This window comes from Geotrypetes seraphini, chromosome 3 (assembly GCF_902459505.1).
Source record: "Geotrypetes seraphini chromosome 3, aGeoSer1.1, whole genome shotgun sequence".
Classification (NCBI taxonomy): Eukaryota; Metazoa; Chordata; class Amphibia; order Gymnophiona; family Dermophiidae; genus Geotrypetes; species Geotrypetes seraphini.
In genome coordinates this window covers 392,747,765-392,771,155 of record NC_047086.1, presented here as the reverse complement: position 1 = coordinate 392,771,155, position 23,391 = coordinate 392,747,765, and the positions used below count along the sequence as shown (strand labels likewise).

The 23,391-nt window shown below is 44.6% G+C and overlaps 1 protein-coding gene across 1 annotated transcript in view; it reads left to right on the top strand.

The window, feature by feature from the left end:
* The window catches only part of UBR2 (ubiquitin protein ligase E3 component n-recognin 2), a 201,054-nt gene that overhangs the window by 103,074 nt on the left and 74,589 nt on the right, over nt 1-23,391 (top strand). The window contains exons 19-21 of the mRNA XM_033937674.1: nt 9,384-9,486; nt 16,595-16,704; nt 16,972-17,052. Of these exons, the coding sequence (XP_033793565.1) occupies nt 9,384-9,486; nt 16,595-16,704; nt 16,972-17,052 (294 nt within the window). The remainder of the gene's footprint in view (nt 1-9,383; nt 9,487-16,594; nt 16,705-16,971; nt 17,053-23,391) is intronic.

Below are 23,391 nucleotides of genomic sequence, written 5' to 3'. Positions count from 1 at the left end.
TTCACTATTCTGTTTACTTAATATTTCATAATAAAGTAATTATAAAATACTTTCTTTGTGTTTATTTGATTCCTATTCAAGAGAATTACTTTATATATAGTCAATATAGGCACAGAGTTACATTTTTTAACATTTTCTAATGGTGGTGTGCCTCGTGATTTTTTTCATGAAACAAGTGTGCCTTTGCCCAAAAAAGGTTGAAAAACACTGCTTTAAAGAATGCCTTGCTGCTGATTAGTAGTCATAGCCATATACAAATTTCTCTGAGGACAAGCTGGACATGAATATTACCACATATGGGTAATGTCATCTGAGGAGCCTGACATGCATGCTATCCAACATTCTATTTCTAGAAGATTTGGTAGCTCAGACCATGCATGCTCAAGGACTTTCCCACCTGCCTCGTTCAACTGGGACCAGCTTTTGTCTGGCTGAGAGGGTATCTTTTGTCTTGCTTTCTCCTCGGCATGTTTTTGTTGTTTTTTGTTTTTTTGGGGGGGGGGGGGGGGGTTGTACTGCAGCCTTTCCTGCCTTTTCGGTATCTAGCTGTACAGGACCTTTTTTTCTCCTTAGTTTTGTTCCCTTAACTTTGTTCCCAGCTGCTGACTGGGATTTCATTTTTTTTGCTCAAAAAACAAAACCATGAAGTCACCATTGAGCCGTTTGATTTTGCTTTGTCTATTTTTCCCTAGAGGTCAAAGAAAACTCGCCGTGGTTTTAAGAAGTGTTCTTGGTGTGACAAGGTCATAACTAGGGCTATTGGGACTTTAATTGACTCATCATCAAGTTAAGTGAGCTTCATTGGGCCTGAATGTCTTCAAAACTTAAACATCATTAAGAACCTTGAAGACTGATTGATGGACTCTATTTTAAAGCTTTAGATAGTACCTGTAGCTTTCCCCAGCCTATGATTTTGTTATTAGTAGTACTTTGCACTTTGTATTACATGTTATTGTAGATTTTAAATGTAGATGAAATAAATTTTGTTAGTTTTTATAAGAAGAATTAAAGAAATCAATAAATTAAATATTTAAGTAATTTTATGGTATTCTTGGTATAGCATTTTAATGAATTGAATATCAGTAATTGACTAGATTTACCCTACTTTGTATAGTTGTGCATAACTAGGGCTTGCCATGCTTTGAACCTGACCACCAAGCCTGTAACTATAAGCTTTGTTCTCAAATGCAGAAGAGCATCCAAAAGAGTTGAGTCCCTGAACAAGAAATTTTTTTGGCGCATCTAAGGTTGTCTGTTGGCATTGAGGCATTAGTCTCAAGGGCTCCCAGAGTTGCATCAAACATCGGATACACTCTGGCACCAAGGAGGTCTCTGCCTACCTTGATGTTTGATTCAGCACTGAGGATACAAAAGGTTAGGTCCTGATGCTAGGCATTGAGCAGAGGCAAAGAAGCACTGCCATCGGACCACCTCTAAGCATGGTACCAAGAGCCCTGGCAGGCAAAAAAACAAAAGACAAATCCTCCAAAAGTCCAGAAGCAAGCAAAAAAAAAAAAAAACCCAAAAACAGCAGAGGAGATGAAGAAAAAAATCCAGTCTATGGCGTCCAACTAGACACATCAGTACCAAGAGGTCCACTTCTCTGTAGTCTGTGCCACCATGACAGCCTTCTTGGAATCAGGACCTGACCTCTGATTTGACCCCCTTCATCTTCTCAGGCTGTGACTGCATTGGCAGTGGCTCAGTCTTTACTGCTGCCTCCAAAGAGCAGTTATGGGCCATTCCCCAGAAGGAGCTGGAGCTCATCTTGTTTTGGCACAGTGCCGAGTCATTGCGGGTGCTGATACTGTTCATGGTGTTGCCCCAACTAATCCTGGAAACCCATACCTTGCCTGTCAGCTGCTCATTGACACTGGTGCTCTGCTGGGCATTAGAACTGGTGCTAGCAGAGTTTGTGCTCCTCTCAAGCTCATCGGGGATGTAATTTCTTCTAAAGCCTACCTAGAGTCTGACCATGAGTCCAGTTGTCCAAGGCAAGCATAGACTCAAACATCTCGTGAGGAGTATTATGTTGATATAAACTCTTGGGCATCTGAGAACCAGAGAGCCTCTTGGAGAAGGGGTCCCTGGGTCTACCCTCAGTCCCCGTCCCACATCAAAAAAGGAGGAAGTCTCCCCCAAAGGAGCTCTCCTTTGTCTCCTATTTTTTTTTTTTCAGGATGGGCTGGCTGAGTCTGTCTCATTTAAGTTGGAAGTTGAAGACAAATCCAGGACCAAGATGTTTGACTTTCGTGACAATGATCCCCCCATCCCTTCCCCCCTCCCCCGGGAGGCTATGAGAGTGGCCAAGCACAGCATTCTTAAGTCAGCACAGAGGAAGAATTTGGAGAACCCTCTCTCTGTGCAGCCTATAACGGAGAAGGCAGACTCTATGTATAGTCTAGAAGGCTCCTGGATTTAAGAAGCAGTAGGGTTTTATTTTGGTTTTCTTACCATTCTGTGGTGGTTGAATCCACCTTAAAAAAAAAACCTAGAGATACAGAACTCTTGGTGTCCCCAGAGAAGGTGTCTTTTGGGAGGAAGGTTTTTCAGGGCTATATGCTTTTCAACTGCATACAGTTCTAAGAGCTCTACATGAGGCTCCAGTTGAAGAACTTCGTACACAGTATGGTAGAGTTTGTGAATAGTCTGCAGAACTTCGTCAGCTTGTAGCCAAGTAGAAGTGCCAAAAGCATACAGCCTGGACAATCTATGATTCTTTTGATGTGACGTCCAGAGTCTCTGCCTTAGGAAATGGTTTTCACAGGCTCACCTGGCTGCATGTGTTGGACTTAGAACTGGGAGTCCAGGAAAAACTCACAGATGTCCCTTACTAAAGTGACAGTCTTTTTGGGGACAGGGTAGAAGAGGTCACAGACCTCATCAAGAAACGTGTTACCATCATCCAGCTTCTTCTGCTACCTTTACTTCTTGGAGTTTTCCAGGCAGAAGCCGAAAGGAGGATATACTACTCTCAAAGGCATGGGTTCACTCCTGCCTGCTCTACTAAACAGTCCCATGACCCCCACTCTCACCTCCAGCAACAGCAAACCCAAAAGCCTCAGCCAGCTCCCCATTCAAGGCACAGAACAAGCTTTTGACTGGCTCCAGGAGAGCATAGTTGCTATAAAAGTGACCATCCCAGGTGGCCTGCTGGTAAGGAGGAGGCTGAATTTTTTTCCATAAAAAGTGGCCCCTTTTAATCTCAGATTGGTGGTTTCTCAAGATAGTCTGGGATCATTGTATCCTGCATTGGCGAGAACTCTCTCTGAATTGCCCCCTGAAAGCATCAAAATTTAGTTCTTGGCACCAGGCTGTGTTCAAAGAGGAAGTCTTTCACTTCTACAGTCCAGTGCATTGAAGCCTGTACCTGTAGGATAAGGGAAGGGAATAGATTTTATTCCGAGTACTTACTTGTGCCCAAAAAAAACTCTGAGGGAGTTTCTTCCCGTCCTACACCTAAGGACCCTGAACAAATATCTGGTCAAAGAAAAGTTCAGAATGATTTCCCTGGGCACCCTACGTCCTGCAATTCAGGCAAATGATTAGTTATGCCCTCTGGATTTGAAGGATGCTTACAGTCTCACAGGTTCATTCTTGTCACAGGAAGTATCTTAGTGTTGCATTCGGACCTTTGGCCAGGGTTTTTACAGTATATTGCAGTAGTTGCAGCATTCCTGTATAGACTGGGGATGCATGTGTTTCCCTATCTGTAGGAGTGATTAGTCAATTAGTGACTGATAAATAAACTGAGTACTTTCAGTATGGGCCCTAAAGTGATAAACTGGATTAAAAGCTGATCAAATGGAAGGAGACAAAGGGTAGTGGTAAATGGAATTAGCTTGGAGGAAAATGATGATGATAGTGGAGTGTCACAGGGGTCTGTTCTTGGGCCAGCTATTTTTTAAACATCTTTGAGTGTGATATTACGGAAGGACTGTCTGTCAAAGTTTGCTTTTTTGTGGATGATACCAATCTCTGTAATAGGGTAGACTCACCGGAGGGTGTGAAGGAGGGCAGCTGGTTATTTGAAAATGAAAGATTTACGGATTGATTTAGAAGATTGATTGAATATCATAGCAATTTAAACTTCACTTAACATTGGCAATTAGGGTGTTGGAGTGACCCAAATTGGAGACGCCATCGACCCTTGGCAGATAAGTGCAGTTTTGTTGTTTTCACACGTCTAAACTGGATCTCCTTAAAAGTAATGAACATTTAACAAACTAGTTTTACTGCAATTTATTTTGATTTGGAACAGGTATGAGAACATGATTGTGCTCAGGCTAATCTATTCACTCGGAAAATTTGACCACATCACCAATGCCTACCTAGACTCACGCTGGCTACCCATATAAGCCAGAATCCAATTCAAATTATTCATTCTATTATACAAAGTAATAAACGAAACTGCGCCTACCTACCTAAACAATCGCCTAAATCGAAACCTTTCACCCAGAATTAGGAGAACCCAGACACCATTCTCCTACCCAGTACTCAAAGGTACCCAACACAAAAAAACTATACGACAGCCTCCTAGCTACTAAAGCAGCGAAACTTGACCCCTCCATATCCAACCTATTGACTACAACAACAGACTATAAAGCATTCCGAAAAGAAATAAAAACACTACTATTCAAAAAACATATTCGGTTAACCTAACCTAACATGAATCCCATCATGCTGGAATCTTCTTCTCTACGTCACAAAATAACCTGAAACCTCACTATGTAACTTGAAACCAACTACCTTCCAATGTAATGTAATTTCATGGAAATGTCCAACTTTCTTCCAATGTATCTTCCTGGAAATGTCCAACTGGGAACAAATGACCTGGCCAACAACTCCACACTTGCAGCACAGAAAGCTTTTCGGGAGCTTGGTGAGGGCGTGAAACCTTTTGTAAAGACTTTAGCTTTTTCTGAAATACTGCCTGCATATGGAAAAGGAGAGCAAAGAATGAAAAACACAGAGGACTTTAATAGATGGCTCAGAGCCTGGTGTCATCAAGAAGGCTTCAGGTACATAGGAGGATGGGGAAATACATGGAAGGACAAGAAGCTATATTGCACTGATGGGCTACATATTACTACAGCAGGAAAAAGAAACCTTGCAGAGAAATTTAGACAATATTTTTCTAGGTATTTAAACTAGAAGGTGGGGGTGGTGTATGTACGAAGGACAATTATAGAGACCACCCCCGGCAAAAGAAAAGATGTGATAGTAGTAAAGGCTGCAACATAAGCAATATCAGCAACTCATTTCTTAGTATTGCAACGGAAAGTGAAACGACACAAAAATCCATACGAAAAAGGAGATTATCGCTGAAAAATAGCTGGAAAGCGATGACCACAAATGCTCGCAGTCTAAGCAACAAAGTTCATGATCTGCAAGCCCTGATATTAGAGGCAGATCTAGATATTGTTGCTATCACAGAGACATGGTTCAGTGAATCACATGGATGGGATGCAAACATACCGGGATATAATCTTTTTAGGAAGGACAGAGATGGTCATAAAGGTGGAGGAGTAGCTCTCTATGTAAAGATCAATATCCAAGCGACCGAAATGCAAGGAACCTGGGGAGAGGAAGAAGCGATATGGATTGCTCTGAAAAGAGAAGATGGAACTTCTATCTACGTGGGTGTAGTCTACAGACCTCCGACTCAATCGCAGCAAATTGATAAGGATCTGATTGTGGATATCCAAAAGTTTGGAAGGAAAGAGGAGGTTCTGCTGTTGGGAGATTTCAACCTGCCGGATGCGGACTGGAATGTTCCGTCTGCGGAATCGGAAAGAAGTAGGGAGATTGTGGATGCCTTTCAAGAGGCTCTGCTCAGACAAATGGTGACGGAACCCACAAGGGAAAAAGCGATATTGGATCTGGTCCTCACAAATGGAGAGAGTATCTCTAATGTTCGAGTGGGTGCTCACCTGGGTAGTAGCGATCATCAAACGGTTTGGTTTGATATAACGGCTAAAGTGGAGAGCGGCCGCACGATACTTAAAGTCCTAGATTTCAAACGTACGGACTTTAATGCAATGGGAAAGTACCTGAAGAAAGAGCTGTTAGGATGGGAGGACATAAGAGAAGTGGAAAGACAGTGGTCTAAGCTGAAAGGAGCGATAAAAATGGCTACGGACCTTTATGTGAAGAAAATCAATAAAAACAAAAGAAAAAGGAAGCCGATATGGTTCTCCAACCTAGTGGCTGAGAAAATAAAGGCGAAAGAGTTGGCGTTCATGAAATATAAAAAAACCCAAGAAGAGGAGAGCAGAAAGGACTACAGGGTGAAACTGAAAGAAGCCAAGAGAGAGATACGTTTGGCGAAGGCACAGGCGGAAGAACAAATGGCTAAAAATGTAAAAAAGGGAGATAAAAAATTTTTCAGATATATTAGTGAAAGGAGGAAGATAAAAAATGGAATTGCTAGGCTAAAAGATGCTGGGAACAAATATGTGGAGAGTGATGAGGAGAAAGCAAATGTGCTAAACAAATACTTCTGTTCTGTGTTCACAGAAGAAAATCCTGGAGAAGGACCGAGATTGTCCGGCAAAGTTACACGAGAAAATGGAGTAGATTCTGCGCCGTTCACGGAGGAGGGTGTTTATGAGCAACTTGAAAAACTGAAGGTGGACAAAGCGATGGGACCAGACGGGATCCATCCCAGGATACTAAGGGAACTCAGAGAGGTTCTGGCGAGTCCTATTAAAGACTTGTTCAACAAATCTCTGGAGACGGGAGTGATTCCTGGGGATTGGAGGAGAGCGGATGTGGTCCCTATTCATAAAAGTGGTCACAGGGATGAAGCAGGAAACTACAGGCCGGTGAGCCTCACTTCAGTTGTTGGAAAAATAATGGAAGTGTTGCTGAAAGAAAGGATAGTGTATTTCCTTGAATCTAATGGGTTACAGGATCCGAGGCAACATGGCTTTACAAAAGGTAAATCGTGCCAAACGAACCTGATTGAATTTTTGATTGGGTGACCAGAGAGCTGGATCGAGGACATATGCTAGATGTAATTTATTTGGATTTCAGCAAAGCCTTTGATACAGTTCCTCATAGGAGGCTGTTGAACAAACTTGAAGGGCTGAAGTTAGGACCCAAAGTGGTGAACTGGGTCAGAAACTGGCTGTCGGACAGACGCCAGAGGGTGGTGGTTAATGGAAGTCGCTCGAAGGAAGGAAAGGTGACTAGTGGAGTCCCTCAGGGTTCGGTGCTGGGGCCAATCCTGTTCAATATGTATGTAAGTGACATTGCTGAAGGGTTAGAAGGAAAAGTGTGCCTTTTTGCAGATGATACCAAGATTTGTAACAGAGTAGACACCGAAGAGGGAGTGGAAAATATGAAAAAGGATCTGCAAAAGTTAGAGGAATGGTCTAATGCCTGGCAACTAAAATTCAATGCAAAGAAATGCAGAGTAATGCATTTGGGGATTAATAATAGGAAGGAACCGTATATGCTGGGAGGAGAGAAGCTGATATGCACGGACGGGGAGAGGGACCTTGGGGTGATAGTGTCCGAAGATCTAAAGGCGAAAAAACAGTGTGACAAGGCAGTGGCTGCTGCCAGAAGGATTCTGGGCTGTATAAAGAGAGGCGTAGTCAGTAGAAGAAAGAAGGTGTTGATGCCCCTGTACAGGTCATTGGTGAGGCCCCACTTGGAGTATTGTGTTCAGTTTTGGAGACCGTATCTAGCGAAAGACGTAAGAAGACTTGAGGCGGTCCAGAGGAGGGCGACGAAAATGATAGGAGGCTTGCACCAGAAGACATATGAGGAGAGACTGGAAGCCCTGAATATGTATACCCTAGAGGAAAGGAGAGACAGGGGAGATATGATTCAGACGTTCAAATACTTAAAGGGTATTAACGTAGAACAAAATCTTTTCCAGAGAAAGGAAAATGGTAAAACCAGAGGACATAATTTGAGGTTGAGGGGTGGTAGATTCAGGGGCAATGTTAGGAAATTCTACTTTACGGAGAGGGTGGTGGATGCCTGGAATGCGCTCCCGAGAGAGGTGGTGGAGAGTAAAACTGTGACTGAGTTCAAAGAAGCGTGGGATGAACACAGAAGATTTAGAATCAGAAAATAATATTAAAGATTGAACTAGGCCAGTTACTGGGCAGACTTGTACGGTCTGTGTCTGTGTATGGCCGTTTGGAGGAGGATGGGCAGGGGAGGGCTTCAATGGCTGGGAGGGTGTAGATGGGCTGGAGTAAGTCTTAACAGAGATTTCGGCAGTTGGAACCCAAGCACAGTACCGGGTAAAGCTTTGGATTCTCGCCCAGAAATAGCTAAGAAGAAAAAAAAAAAAAATTTTTAAATTGAATCAGGTTGGGCAGACTGGATGGACCATTCGGGTCTTTATCTGCCGTCATCTACTATGTTACTATGTTAACTTTCTTCCAATGTAATGTAACTTCCTGGAAATGTCCAGCTATCTCCCAATGTAATGTAACTTCCTGGAAATGCCCAGTTATCTTCCAATGTAATCCGCTTAGAACCTCAAGGTACAAGCGGAATAGAAATCCGTAATGTAATGTAATGGTTCATTACATTACATTTAAATACATCACAAGACGTATCGAGGTGGAAGATGATATCTTCTTTCTCAGGGGATCCTCTGTCACCAGAAGGCATCCGCTCAAACTTAGGGGCGGGAAATTTCATGGCGACATCAGGAAGTACTTCTTCACAGAAAGAGTGGTTGACCATTGGAATGAGCTTCCAGCGCAGGTGATCGAGGCCAGCAGCGTGCTGGACTTTAAAAATAAATGGGATACCTATGTGGGATCCCTACGAGGGTCGAACAGGAACATCAGTCACTATGTATAGACTTAAGAGGATGGGTCAGCAGACTTGATGGGATGATCGAGACCTGCATCGTGTTGGACTTTAAGAATAAATGGGACTTTTAAAATAAATGGGATGCCTATAGGAGATTCCTAAGAGAGTCAATCTGAATAAATAGTCACTAAATATAGACTTAAGAGGAAGAGACAGTAGGGTGGGCAGACTTGATGGGCTATAGCCCTTTTCTGCCGTCATCTTCTATGTTTCTTACAAATCGTGGTCCTTTTTATCTTTTGAGATATGACCGTGGTGGAGGTTACTGAGCACATCACATATTAACATTTTGAATTGAGCATGTATAAATAAAAAACAAAATTAGAAAAAAAACACAGAGAGGCATTGAGATGTAAAGATCATGTTACTCCACATGTGCTAAGCTAATACATGTCCTGCTGTTCTCAGAGAACACTTGTAACAGATGGGTAACTTCACTTTCTGTAGTAGCAAAGAAGGCAAGTAAGTATCACTAAATGTTTACATATCTTGTAATTTAGATTCTAACATAACCTACTGTCTGTATGTATGCATAGGTTTTGCATTTGATTGGAATGGCATTACAGGAAGAAAAACAACACCTGGAGAATTCCGGTGAAGACCACCTTATAACATTTACCTTCACGCAGAAGATTTCAAGTAAGTTTGACCATCTGAAAGAGCTTAAAATTAACGACGATTGGTGTTTGTTTGAAATTTTCAGCTGGTACTTACTACCATATTATCTCGTGTATAATGCACGGCAACAATTCTTATGTTCATCCAAGGAAATGTCAAACTCGGGGTGCGTATTATACATAGGTATGCACACCGAGATAACTGGGTTCGGTCAGAAGGTGTTGAATTACCTATGGTGTTCCTTTAACGTTTGTAATTTATAGAATATAATGTCTAGATATCTAATACTTATAGATAGTTCAATGTGTTCTGAATTTAAATTCTCTATCCAGTAATCGTAGCACTTGTCAAAGATTTAACATATATAGCTTATGCTGTGCCGCATTTACATTAAAGGGACATCAACAATTATGCCTGCGCATTATACATAGGTATACAGTTTTTTGTATTACGTTATTTTTAAAAGGTTGGGATGTGCATTATACACGAGATAATACGATAATCTGAACACAGTAATTATTTTATTCTATTCTAAAGCAGGATGTATAATACCAGTTCACTGCAGATAGCCTTTATCTTATATCCTTATTGGAAGCTTCTTTACCGCTATTAAAGACTGGGGAGTCAATACAGAGCAGTTTTCAAAGGCATCTGTAATAATTTTAAATACAGATTCAGATGGACTCCACTATGATTGCTGTCGGCCTCCTAGCTGCTTGACTAGGGTATCATGTTTGCATTTGCATTATTACACTATTATATATGCATACTATGTTTACACAAGATTAAAGTTAATCATTCTAACTAAGTATGCTATATTTAAACCAGGGGTCTCAAAGTCCCTCTTCGAGGGCCGCAATCCAGTTGGGTTTTCAGGATTTCCCCAATGAATATGCATTGAAAGCAATGCATGCACAAAGATCTCATGCATAGTCATTGGGGAAATCCTGAAAACCCAACTGGATTGCGGCCCTCGAGGAGGGACTTTGAGACCCCTGATTTAAACCCTCCTAAATAGGTTAACCGTTACAACTAAGTAATCTATATTTTCATGCTTCCTAAATAGCTCTAGCAATATGTACTATATTCATCCTATTTGCTCTCATCCTAAATAATTCTAGTTACACTCCTCCTAATTTATTTTAGTTTTGTTTACTATATTCACTATACACTTCTCTCTCCGTATTCGGGGTTTCAGCAATCGCGGTTTCGATTATTCGCGGTTTTTAGCTTGCTGGCTCCTCTCTCCAAATTACGTCAGCTTGCTTAGAGAAATTGCCGATTCCAAGCCTTTACAGAGAAAATCGCTGATTCCCAGCACTTTCTTCACCGTAATTTGCCTCTCCTTCGGGAACAGGCCAGGTCTCCCGCCATATTATTCGCGGTTTCACCATATTCACGATGGTTTTTAATAGAAAACAGCGAATAACATATGAAAAAGTTATTTGCGGTTTTTCTGTATTCACGGGTCTGGTAATCCCCTATCATAGCAAATACGGAGGGAGAAGTGTATCTTAAACATTTCTGGAAAGATCTACTATGTGCATACATATGTTGTATCCTGTCCTCCAATCTTGCTCCTAGTTGGGGGGGGGGGAGCCTGCTATTTTCCTCTTTGTTGCTTCCTCCCTCTGTCAGCTCACAGTTTCAGTTGAGTAGTCTAAGAAAAGGATAGTCTTTATCCCTTTCTTGAATAGACCAGATTAAGATGTTTAAATAGCTTGCCTGAGAGTATCTGGGGATATTCAGTGACAGACAGTTGGTGCTCCTGAATACCCCCACTAACTGGCCATCCCCTATCCAGTAAAGCAAAAAGACTGTCCTAACTTTGTGATGAGGTTAACTGAATTCAGTTCTGAATATCGTCCAAAGCCCAATTAATGTCTGGGTGACCACTGAGACCTGGATATTCAGTGCCAGAAGCCATGCATTTCCCGTCATTGAATATGCAATTGCAGTCAGTTCAGCCCGTGGCTGAGATGCCGTTTACCACCACAGGTTGAATATTGGGTGGAATGTGTGCACAAGCTGATACAATACCGGGAAACCAGACTTTTTATTTGCTTGATCTTAGCAGCTGATGATACTAATTTATGTTAAAAAAAATAACTTATTTTAGCATAATATAGAATTACTTTCATTAAAATAATGTCTTAAATAACACTTTGAATTTCTGATATTACTTGCATTATATGTACCGAGATACACTTGTTTCATATTGCACAAATTTGAACTCACTTTATAAAGAGTTGCTCAAGAGCCTTTTGTGCATGCAGCCTGTACAGTCAAAAATTAGAGGAAGCATTAGAATCTGCCCACTCGTAATCTGCTGACTCCATATATGCAGATGTTACATACGTAACAGTCAATCAGTGGTGTTTGAGTCCCATAAATAGTGCAGTATAAATGATTATTGGTTGAAAATTGAACAGAATATGGACTTGGGATAACGTTTATTGTGTGAGGTCCTATGCACTGAAAACCATCCATGGTGTATGATATACCATCCTCCTAGTTTATCACTTGAGGGTTTATCAATTGGGTTCGTGATAAAAAAGAGAAAAGGATAAGAAATATTATTAAACTAGTATTTTAGCCCGTTACATTAACGGGTGCTAGAATATATGTCTGTCTGTCTGTCTTTATTTCCGTGTCTCTCTCTCTCTGTCCTGCTGTCTTTCTTTCTTTCTGTCTCTGTCCCTGGCCCCCTTTGTCTGTCTGTCTTTCTGTGTCTCTCGCTGTCCCTGTGTCTTTCTTCTTTTATTTCTGTCTCCCTTCCTCCCGCTGGCGGTAGAATATATGTCTGTGTTTCTTTCTGTTTCTCTCCATACTCTCATTCATCTTGTCATCTCCCTTTTGACCTCATACAAATGGCTCACTACTTTCAGAATACCCCTCCCTCTCTCCACTGGTCAGTCTATATCTCCCTGTCCCTTTCTCTTCATCCCCTAGCATCTTTATAGCCCGTTACATTAACGGGTGCTAGAATATGTGTGTGTGTGTGTGTGTCTGTCTTTATTTCTTTCTCTCTCTGTCTCCTTAGCCGCTTTCTGTGCTCCCCCTATCCAGCAGTAGGCTTTTCTTCCTTTTCCCCCCTCCCCTGTCCATCAGCACCTGGTCCTGCACCCCGTGTCCAGCAGTAGGCCTCCCTTCCTTTTTCCCCCCCTGTCCATCAGCACCTGTTCCTGCTCCCCCTGTCCAGCAGTAGGCCTCCCTTCTTCCCCCCCTGTCCATCAGCACCTGTTCCTGCTCCCCCTGTCCAGCAGTAGGCCTCCCTTCTTCCCCCCCTGTCCATCAGCACCTGTTCCTGCTCCCCCTGTCCAGCAGTAGGCCTCCCTTCCTTTCCCCCCCCCCTGTCCATCAGCACCTGTTCTTGCTTCCCCTGTCCAGCAGTAGGCCTCCCTTCCTTTTTCACCCCCTGTCCATCAGCACCTGTTCCTGCTCCCCCTGTCCAGCAGTAGGCCTCCCTTCCTTTTTTCCCCCCCCTGTCCTATGTACTACCTGAGTGCTTTAGCTGTGCTGCCTTGAAGGAAGGTCTACTGCTGGACAGGGGGAGCAGGAACAGCTCCCCCTGTCCCCGCTCTGTGAAGGCCTCCTCCTGGCAGCCACTGCTCCGCACCGGTGTGCGCGGCGAAACCGTCTCCTCCTGTCAGCCGCCGCTTGGCACCACGGGCCTGAAACCAACACCGCGGCCTGCAGGCGCCGACAGCGGGCTGGAAATAGCGGACCGGTGTTTTGGAGACGGAGCGGCCGAGCGAAGCGCATGCTGCTGACAGGCGGGGTCCTGCTCCGGCGTGTCGCTCGTGCACAGCAGCGGGAGCAGCGCCACCAGCAGCAGCGCCGCCATCGCCGCTTCCGGACACTGCGGGAGCCCCCGCGCCTGCGCATCACCCTGGCACACTGAAGCGAGCGGCAGTTGGCTGCAGAGCGCGCGAGGCCAGCTTTTCAGCCCTTGTCGAGGGGGTGGGACAGGCTGGTGAGGAGCTCGGGGGCTGCTGCTGTTCTTCCACCGTGTCGCGGTGGCTGGCTGCGGACCCAGCTTGTGGAGGTGACCTGCCCAGTGCTCGCGCATGCGCACTCCTACCTGCAAGGCCACGGACATACATCTCGGATCAGGGAAAACGGAATCACGCAGTTGAGTGCGCATGCGCGGCTAGCGTTTTATTATTTCAGATGAAAAAAAAAGTAGTTTGATGGTATACTGATGCCAAAAAATTATAATATAAATTGATTATGAAATATCCTTTAACCCTAATTTTTGCAAAAAACCCAAAGAGTAGCAACATTTCATACTACTGATCCAGGGCAAACAGTGGCTTCCCCCATATCTTTCTCAATAATAGACTATGGTCTTTTCTTCCAGGAACTTGTCCAAAACCAGCTACGCTATCCGCTCTTACCACAACCTCTGGCAATGCGTTCTAGAGCTTAGCTATTGTCAGAGTAAAAAATATTTCCTCCTGTTATTTTTTAAAGTATTTGTAACTTCATTGAGTGTTCCCTAGTTTTTGTAGTTTTTGAAGGAGCGAAAAATTGATCTGCCCCTTTTACTTCACTCAGGATTTAGTAGACGTCAATCCTATCTCCCCTCAGCCGTCTCTTTTCCAAGCTGAAAAGCCCCCCAAACTTTTTAGTCTATCATCATACGAGAGTCTTTCCATTTATTATCTCGGTTGTTCTTCTTTGAACCTTTTCTAGTGTCGCTATATCTTTCTTGAGATAAGGAGGTTGCACCATGGAGTGATAGAGAGGCATTATAACATTCTTAGTCTTGTTAACCATCCCTTTTTTAATAGTGCCTAGCATCTTGTTTGCTTTTTTGGCTGCTGCCACACATTGGGCAGAAGGTTTCAGCATATTGTCTACAATGATACCCAGATCTTTTTTTTTGGTGCTGACTCCCAAAATGGACCCCAGTATCTGATAACTATGATTTGGGTTATTCTTCCCAAAGTGCATCATTTCGCATTTACCCACATTAAATTTCATCTTCCACTTGGATGCCCAGTCTTCCAATTTTCTATGATCTGCCTGCATGCATTTTAACAACTTTGAACAGTATAGTGTCATCTGCAAATTTAATCACCTTACTCGTAGTTCCAATTTCCAGGTTATTTATAAATAAATAGCACCAGATCCCTGTGGCACACCACTCTTTACTCTCATCTGTTGAGAAAAATGACCATTTAATCCTACCCTCTGTTTTCTATCCGATAACCAATTCCTGTGAAAAAACTGGAGGTTTGACCACTGTCGACTGCATAAGTTGAAGGCATTTAATAGAGCAGGGGTGCCCACACTTTTTGGGCTTGCGAACTACTTTTAAAATGACCAAGTCAAAATGATCTACCAACAATAAAATTTTAAAAAAACACAAAGCACACTGTACGCATAGAAAATGTTAATTATCATTCCTATTCCAGGGTTTTTCAAAGAGGTCAAAGCATATGACTCTATGCACTATCACCTCAGTAACAACCATACAAAAATAGACAAATATACCCCCCTCCTTTTTTTACTAAACCACGATAGCAGTTTTTAGCGCAGGGAGCTGCACTGAATGCCCAGCGCTGCTCTCGACACTCATAGGCTCCCTGCGCTACAAAACACTATTGCGGTTTAGTAAAAGGGGACCTTAGTGTAAAATATAGACTTTGTTCTTCTGACTGTGCATCCAATCTTTCTTTCAGCCTGTATGCTTCCTCTCCTCCACACCTCATTCCCTCCCCCAACTTTTCCTTCCTCTTCCCTGCCCTTTCTTTCTCTATGCCTCCCTTTCTTTTTTTTTCTGTTTCTCTTCTTTCCTTCTGTCTCCCTGCCTGCCCTTTTTCTTTCTTTCTCCCTGCCCTCCCCCAAGCCACTGCCACTGCTATTGCCATTGGGGACCAGGACCCAAACGCCACCAATAACAGGCCCCAAGCTCTACCTGCTTCGGCCAACCAGCATTCCTCTCCCCGACGTCAATTCTGCCGTCAGGAAGAGGAAGGCTGATAAGCCCAAGATCGTGATCAATCTATTGGGGGAAATGCTGCCGGGTCCTGCCTTCGCAGAAACAGAAAGTAGGCAGGACCCGGCAGGAAGAAGAACAAATGCTTCACTAACCTGTCTCCCGCATTAGCCCGTAGCGAACGCTTGCTTCAGTATCTGATAACTCTCAACATATGCGTGCCGGCTTCCCTTTTCCCCCCCCCCCTCCCCGGACATAACTTCCGGTTTCGGAGGGAAGAGAAGAGAAGCCGGCACGCACACGTTAGAGCCCGGAGCATAAGTTCGCTACGGGCTGAAATCTCCAAGCCGTTTTTTTTGGGGGGGGTTTAATGTTCAGCAGCGGCAGATGACAGCTGGGCGGACCGCCCAGCTAAAAGGCCCTAGGGAGAACACTGGAGAGGAAGGATGATCGGCCCGTAGATCAGGACGGCAACACGAGTCTATCACGGAGCCTGGGATGGGCTCCGCGATCGACTCACGTTGCCTTCCTGAGCTACTGGTCGATCGCGATCGACGTATTGGGCACCCCTGTAATAGAGTATAAGGGGAGATCAGCATAAAGAGAATTTCAATAGTCAAGATGAGAGAAGACAGTGGAGAGGAGGAGAATACGAATTAGGGATCAGTTGAGGAGGGTACGGTAAATACCGAGAAGGCAGAACAGATGACAATCAATTTGGAGCTTAAAGGTCATGTCATTGGACCATAGGCAGACTAAAAAAAATTACATGTTTAAACTTCTGTGCCTTTTTTTTTCACATAAAAGGAGGTTTGGACTATTGCATTACAAATTGTTTGCTCTTAACAGAATTCATTAAAACCTCATTTTTTGTTTCTGGTGATGTTAGTTACCTTTTCCCCAAAGATGGTCACACGTGATCTGTTTATAAAATGGTTATACCATGTGCCTGGACCAAAATTCATTCAAAGTGGTGAACACTACAATTCAAATACAAAAAATACTTTAAAATAATGTAAATAAAACAGAGCCTCTTAATTGTTATCCAGGACTTAAAGCCAACCTCCCATCCACTCACTTTACAGCACATGACAGAATTTCAGGTGAACATAAGCAATTGAGTTGATATTGATCAACATTCGGAAATGGGAAACAACTTTGGATTTTGGTTTCTCTCTTCAGAGCCTGGTGAATCTCCTCATACTTCTCCTAGTATCCTAGCTACATTAGAAACTTTACAAAATGCTCCTCATCTGGAAGTGCACAAGGACATGATCAAATGGCTATTGAAGGTATTTATTTATTCTTTTAATTTTTTATATATCGTCTGAAAGCTATCAAAGCAGTGTACATTCAGGCATGGTAGGTAATTTCTGTCACTGGAGAGCTTATGACTTGCCCAACATTTCAAGAAGCTGCGGTGGGATTTGAACTGGGCTTCCTTGGTTCTCGGCTCACAGCTCTAACCATTGGTCAGTTATTACCTCTTTTACGCTCTGTCATCAATTTTGATATGAATTGCAAAAAAATTCTAAAATCTCACATTTCTTTTGCCACAGACTTATAACACTATTAAGAAGTTGAAAGAGAGGTCTTCTGTCAGTCCTGTCGTTGAGACCGAAAGAAGTCTTTTGGAAGAGGTATTTTGAAATGAACCTGGTCCTCTGCAGCCAAAGATAGTAGGGCCAATTGCTCTTTATTTAGTTGTGCAATGGCAAGTTCGGCCCATATTGGGACTGATTTTTTTTAACCAGGAAAGTTCAATTGACACCTATGTGCTTTTAAAAAATAGTAACTTTGAGCTAGCCCCCTTAGTGCAGAAATTTTTACTCACAAATTTATATCTGCTCTGATTGAAGTATAAATGTGTGCATGTCCTTTGGATAGAATATATGTATGCATCACATCTGAAACCCTGCTATGACCAAACTACATCCCTGGGAACCCCTGCGTGTGGTGATGTCTTTATATATTTTACTAGTCTTATAGCCCGTTACATTAACGGGTGCTAGAATATATGTGTGTGTGTCTCTCTTTATTTCTTTCTCTCTCTCTCTCTCCTTAGCCGCTTTCTTTCTTTCTGTCTTTCTTTTTCCTTGGCTGTCCATCACCACCCCTTGCCTGCTCCCCCTGTCCATTCTCCCTTCCTTTTACCTCCCCTGTGTCCACCACCACCCCTTCACAGGTCTCCTTATGCATCAGCCCTTCTCCCTTTGTTTTACCTCCCCCCCTGTCCTGCAGCACCTTCCTTCTCCCCCTGTCCAACATTAGGCCTCCGTTCCTTTTTCTTCACCCCACCCCCACCCCCGTCCATCAGCACCTCTTTCCTTCTCCCCCTGTCCAGCAGTAGGCGTCCCTTCCTTTTTCTCCCCCCCCTCCTCCTTCTTATCCCTATGATACACTTACCTTGCTCTGCCCGTGATCAGAGGCTCCCGATAGCCGCCCAGTTGCACCCATTGGAAAAGTTACCTCTGCGGCATCCTGCACCCCTCCTGACGCGACTCCCGCTGTCCCGCACCTGCCCCTGTGTCTTTCTTCTTGTCTTTCTGTGTCCCTCCCTCCGTCTGTCTGTCCAAAGCAGCATTTCCTCCCCCCACACCAGTTCCCTATGCACCTGCCCCTGTGTCTTTCTTCTTGTCTTTCTGTGTCCCTTCCTCCCTCTGTCTGTCTGTCCAAAGCAGCATTCCCTCCCCCCACACCAGTTCCCTGTGCCTGCATTAGCGTTTCCTCTACCCTCTTTCCCTTCCCACAGTCGTGACTACAAACAGTCGTGGGCCCGAGTCATTTGGCGGCCCCCCCCTCTTCCCTTACCGCGGGCCCGACTGGCGATTTAAGCAGCGTGTCAGCAGTCTTCATACGCTGCTTCGGGCCCTTCTACTGCCCTGATTTTCTCCGGACGTGCCAGAGTAAATCAGGGCAGTAGAAGGGCCCGAAGCAGCGTGTGAAGAGTGCTGCACATGCTGCTTGAATCGCCAGTCGGGCCCGCGGTAAGGGAAGAGGGGGGGGCAGCAAATGAGTCGGGTCCCAGACAGCGGAAAGTTGCTGGGCTCCTCGGTGGGGGCGCTGAGTGGCCGCGATCCCTCTCCTCCCAGACCCCCCCCTCCCCCCCGGAGGAACGGAGATGGATTTGCCGCCATTTTGAAGATCGTTCTGCCCTGCTCCTTGCCTTAGTATATTTTTAAGTTGAAAGACACGGCGGCGGCGGCTCCTCTCAAGATCCCCGACTGCATCGGACTTCCGACGCAGGTGGGGATCCTGAGAGGAGCCGCTGCCTGGTCTTTCAACTTAAAAATATAGTAAGGCAAGGAGCAGGGCAGAGCGAAGAACATTGATTCCCATAAGATCATCCGCCTCGGGGGAGACAACCGCCGCGTCCGACATCAGCCTCGGGGGAGGAGAGAGGACTTCAGGCAAGGAGCAGGGCAGATCAAAAAACAGCACGGGCCGACAGCCGCCGTGTCCGACATCCGTCTCTGGGGAGGAGAGAGAGAGTGTTTCCTATGTACATCTCACGGAAAACGGACCCACGCGATGGAACTGCGCATGCGCGGCCTAGCGTTTTATTATATTAGATTATATTGTTCCTTACCAAGAAAAGTAGATTGTGTGGGATATGTTATGTTATATGCAGGTTTCTATCCTGCCAAATCCTCCCTAGGTACATAAGAACATAAGAAATTGCCTCCGCGCCCAGCAGGCCGAACCCGCGGCAGCCCATCAGGCCCATGACCTGTACGGTGATCCTTTCCTAAGCCCTTTAATCCCTCCTATCTTCTGTCTATACTCTTTCTATAACATATCTCTACCCCTATCTATATCCCTTAATCCCCCTGTCCTTCAGGAATTTATCCAATCCTTCTTTGAACCCCCGTAGTGTACTCTATCCCAGTGTTCTTCAACCTTTTTACACCCGTGGACCGGCAGAAATAAAAGAATTATTTTGTGGACCGGCAAACTACTAAGACCGAAATTAAAAAATACATTTTCGCCCGTCTCCGCAAGCTCGGTCCCCACAAACCATCTGATCCCATCTGCACAAGCCTCAGTTATGATTTTATATTGAACGTATTTTATTAAAGTATAAAAAGAAACAATATTCTGCACAATTGTCATTTTATAAATATAAATATTCAGAGCAAGGACCAACAAAACCCCTGTCTCCCCTCCCCTTCACATATATCACCTCTACTATCAAGAAAACTGAACAAGCCAAATTATTACAGAATGCTACACAGAAATATCATGCTAACAGAATACTGCAGTCACACATGATAGGAATAGTGTTAGGCTTTGCAGTCCCCAGTTATGTCTCTAGCAGGATATATATTTCAAATCTGATATATTGTTATGACAAAATAGAAATAAAATGATTTTTTTCTACCTTTTGTGGTCTCTGCTTTCATCTTCTTTCCACTCTTCCTTCCAGCGTCTGCCCGTTCCATCCACTGTCTGGCCTCTCCTCCTTCCATATGTATCTGACTTCTTTCTATGCCCCTCTCTCCTTTCCATCCAGCCTGTGCCTCCTCTCTCCTTTTTACATCATTCATTCCAGCTTCACTGCTTTCTTCATTTTTTATCTCTCCTACACCAGATCTAGCATATTTATCCCTCTCTCATTTCTCTGCTGACCCCCTTCCCAGCATCAATCTCTCTCTACTTTCTCATTCCTGTCTCTCCCCTTTCCCTCCTCTAATCTCCTTGCCAGCTGTTTCCTTCCTTTTTTCCCTTTCTCTTCCCTCCTCCCCCCTATCCAACAGTAGCTCTCTTCCCATCCCTTTCCCTCTTCCCCTCCCAGCAGCATCTCTCTTTATACCTTCAGGTGCAGTAGCAGCTCTCCCTTTATCCAGCAGCTTCCCAGCCTCCAACAGTGGCTTCCTCTCCTTCCAGCAGCTGTCAGTACTTGCCTGCAGCAGTGATTTCCTTAGGCAGCCTTGGGTCGTTGCTGCCTCTGAGGAAGGGGAAGTTGCCAAAGTGAATCACTGCCCTGGTAAGTACAGAGCTGCTAGGAGAGGAGACAGCCACTGTTGAAGGCTCCCTGCACATTCGCGACCCCCCCCCCCAAGCCGGCAAAAACAGCTTTGTACCACAGGCCCTGCCGCCCAAGACGAGCCGGAGGCCCCTATCCGCCGCATCCTGCACGTGGGCAGACTCAGCACAGACGCTGCTGATGGCCCCAATCCACACGCTGCCCCCCACCGCGCACGCTGACCATCTCCCTTCTACTTGCCGCTTTCCCGCGGCCCTCTTCGGTGACTCGGCAGGGGCAGCAATTAAGACAGGCTGCCGATGTCGGGACCTTCCCTCTCTGAGTCCCGCCTATTTTGTTTCAACTTCCTATTTCTGCATAGGCGAGACTCAGAGGGAATGCCCGATGTCAGCAGCCTGTCTTGATCGCCCGAGGCTGGGAGGAACAGAAGATTTCCCCAAACACCACCAGGGCAGGAAATTTAACAGCGTCCATCTCGCCGGCTCTGCGCGGACCGGCAGGAATTTTTGCGGACCGGCACCGGTCCGCGGACCGGCGGTTAAAGAACTGTGCTCTATCCTATCACAACCTCCGGAAGCGCATTCCAGGTGTCCGCCACCCTCTGGGTGAAAAAGAACTTCCTAGCATTGCTTCTAAAATTGTCCCCTTTTAGTTTCTCCGAGTGCCCCTTGTACTTGTGGTACCCAATAGTCTGAAGAATCTGTCCCTTTCTACCTTCTCTATACCTTTCATGATCTTGAAAGTCTCTATCATGTCTGCTGTGAGTCTCCGCTTTTCCAGGGAGAAGAGCCCCAGCCTTTCTAACCTGTCTGCGTATGAAAGGTTCTCCATACCTTTTATCAATTTCGTCGCTCTTCTCTGGACCCTTTCAAGTATCGCCATGTCCTTCTTGAGGTACGGCAACCAATACTGGAACATAAGAATAGCCTTACTGGGTCAACCAGTGGTCCATCTAGCCCAGTATCCCATCTTCATTGTATCCAATCCAGGTCACAAGTACCTGGCAAAACCCCCAAAAGTAGCAAGATTCCATGCTACCGATCCAAGGCAAGCAGTTGCTTCCCCCATGTCTGTCTCAATAGCAGATTATGGACCTTTCATCCAGGAACTTGTTCAAACATTTTTTTTAAACCAGCTACGTTAACTGCTCTTACCATATCCTCTAGCAATGTGTTCCAGAGCTTAACTATTCACTGAGTGAAAAAGTATTTCTTTGTAACTCCATCTAGTGTCCCCTGGTCTTTCTAATTTTTGATGGAGTAAAAAATCGATCTGCTTCTACTCCACTCAGAATTTAGTAGCCTTCAATCATGTCTCTGTTCCAAGCTGAAGAGCCCTAACCTCTTTAGTCTTTCTTCATATGAGCATTCCATCCTCTTTATCATCTTATTCGTCGTCCTATTAACCTTTTTGCAGTGTTCAAGGCCCTGTTAAAAGTCCAACTATTTGACACTGCTTTCAACTCCTAACTCCTCTCACCTTGGGTTCTGCATCTTTAACCCTATATATCAGGGGTGCCCATACTTTTTGGGCTTGCGAACTACTTTTAAAATGACCAAGTCAAAATGATCTACCAACAATAAAATTTTAGAAGAACACAAAGCACACTGTACGCAGAGAAAATGTTAATTATCATTCCTATTCCGGTTTTTTTTCAAAGAGGTCAAGGCAGATGACTCTATGCACCGTCACCTCAATAACAACCATACAAAAATAGACAAATATACCCCCCTCTCTTTTTACTAAACCACAATAGTAGTTTTTAGTGCAGGGAGTTGCGCTGAATGCCCAGCGTTGCTCTCAATGCTCATAGGCTCCCTGCGCTAAAAACCGCTATTGTGGTTTAGTAAAAGGGGGCCATAGTGCAAAATATAGACAGCAGATATAAATTCAGACACATTTTGATCACTAAATTTAAAATAACATCAGTTTTCCTACCTTTGTTGTCTGGTGATTTCATGAGTCTCTGGTTGCACTTTCTTCTTCTGACTGTGCATCCAATCTTTCTTCCCTTCTTTCAGCCTGTATGCTTCCTCTCCTGCAGACCTCATTACCTCCCCCAACTTTTTCTTCCTTTCTCCCTGTCCTTTCTTTCTCCCTGCCTCCCTTTCTTTTTTTCTCTCTTCATGCCCCTTTTCATTTTTGTTTCCCTTTTTTCTTTCTGTCTCCCTGCCTGCCCCCTTTCTTTCTTTCTCCCTGTCCTCCCCCAAGCCACTGCCGCCGCCATCAGGGAACAGGCCCCAAAGCCGCCACCGCCCCAAGCTCTCCTTGCTTCTCTGCGTTGGGCCGACCAGCATTCCTCTCCCCGACGTCAATTCTGCTGTCGGACAGGAAGTTCCGGCCCAGCCAGGCAGCGATTGGCTGGCTCGAACTTCCTCTCCGATGGCAGAATTGACTTCGGGGAGAGGAAGGCTGATCGGCCCGGTAGATCGCCAAGGCAAAGTGAGTCTATCACGGAGCCCAGGATGGGCTCCGCGATCGACTCACTTTGCCTTGGCGATCTACCGGTCGATCACGATTGACTATTGGGCATCCCTGCTATATATCATGTCTGTCTGTCCTAATTAGATTGTAAGCTCTTCTGAGCAGGAACCATCTATTAAATGTCAAAATGTACAGTGCTGCATATGCCTTTCAGTGCTATATAAGTGACAAATAATAATAGTACTTTTTTAGTTCCGCGATATCTTTTTTGAGACAAGGAGACCAGAATTGAACATAATACTCAAGGTGAGGTCATACATCCCTTTTTTAATAGTTCCTAGCATCTTGTTTGCTTTTTTGGCCACCGCCACACATTGGGCAGAAGGTTTCAGCGTATTGTCTACAATGATACCCAGATCTCTTTTTTTGGTGCTGACTCCCAAAATGGACCCTAGCATCTGATAACTATGATTTGGGGTTTTCTTCCCAAAGTGCATCACTTTGCATTTATCCACATTAAATTTCATCTGCTGTAAAGCTTTTGACAGTGTCCTACACCGCAGGCTGC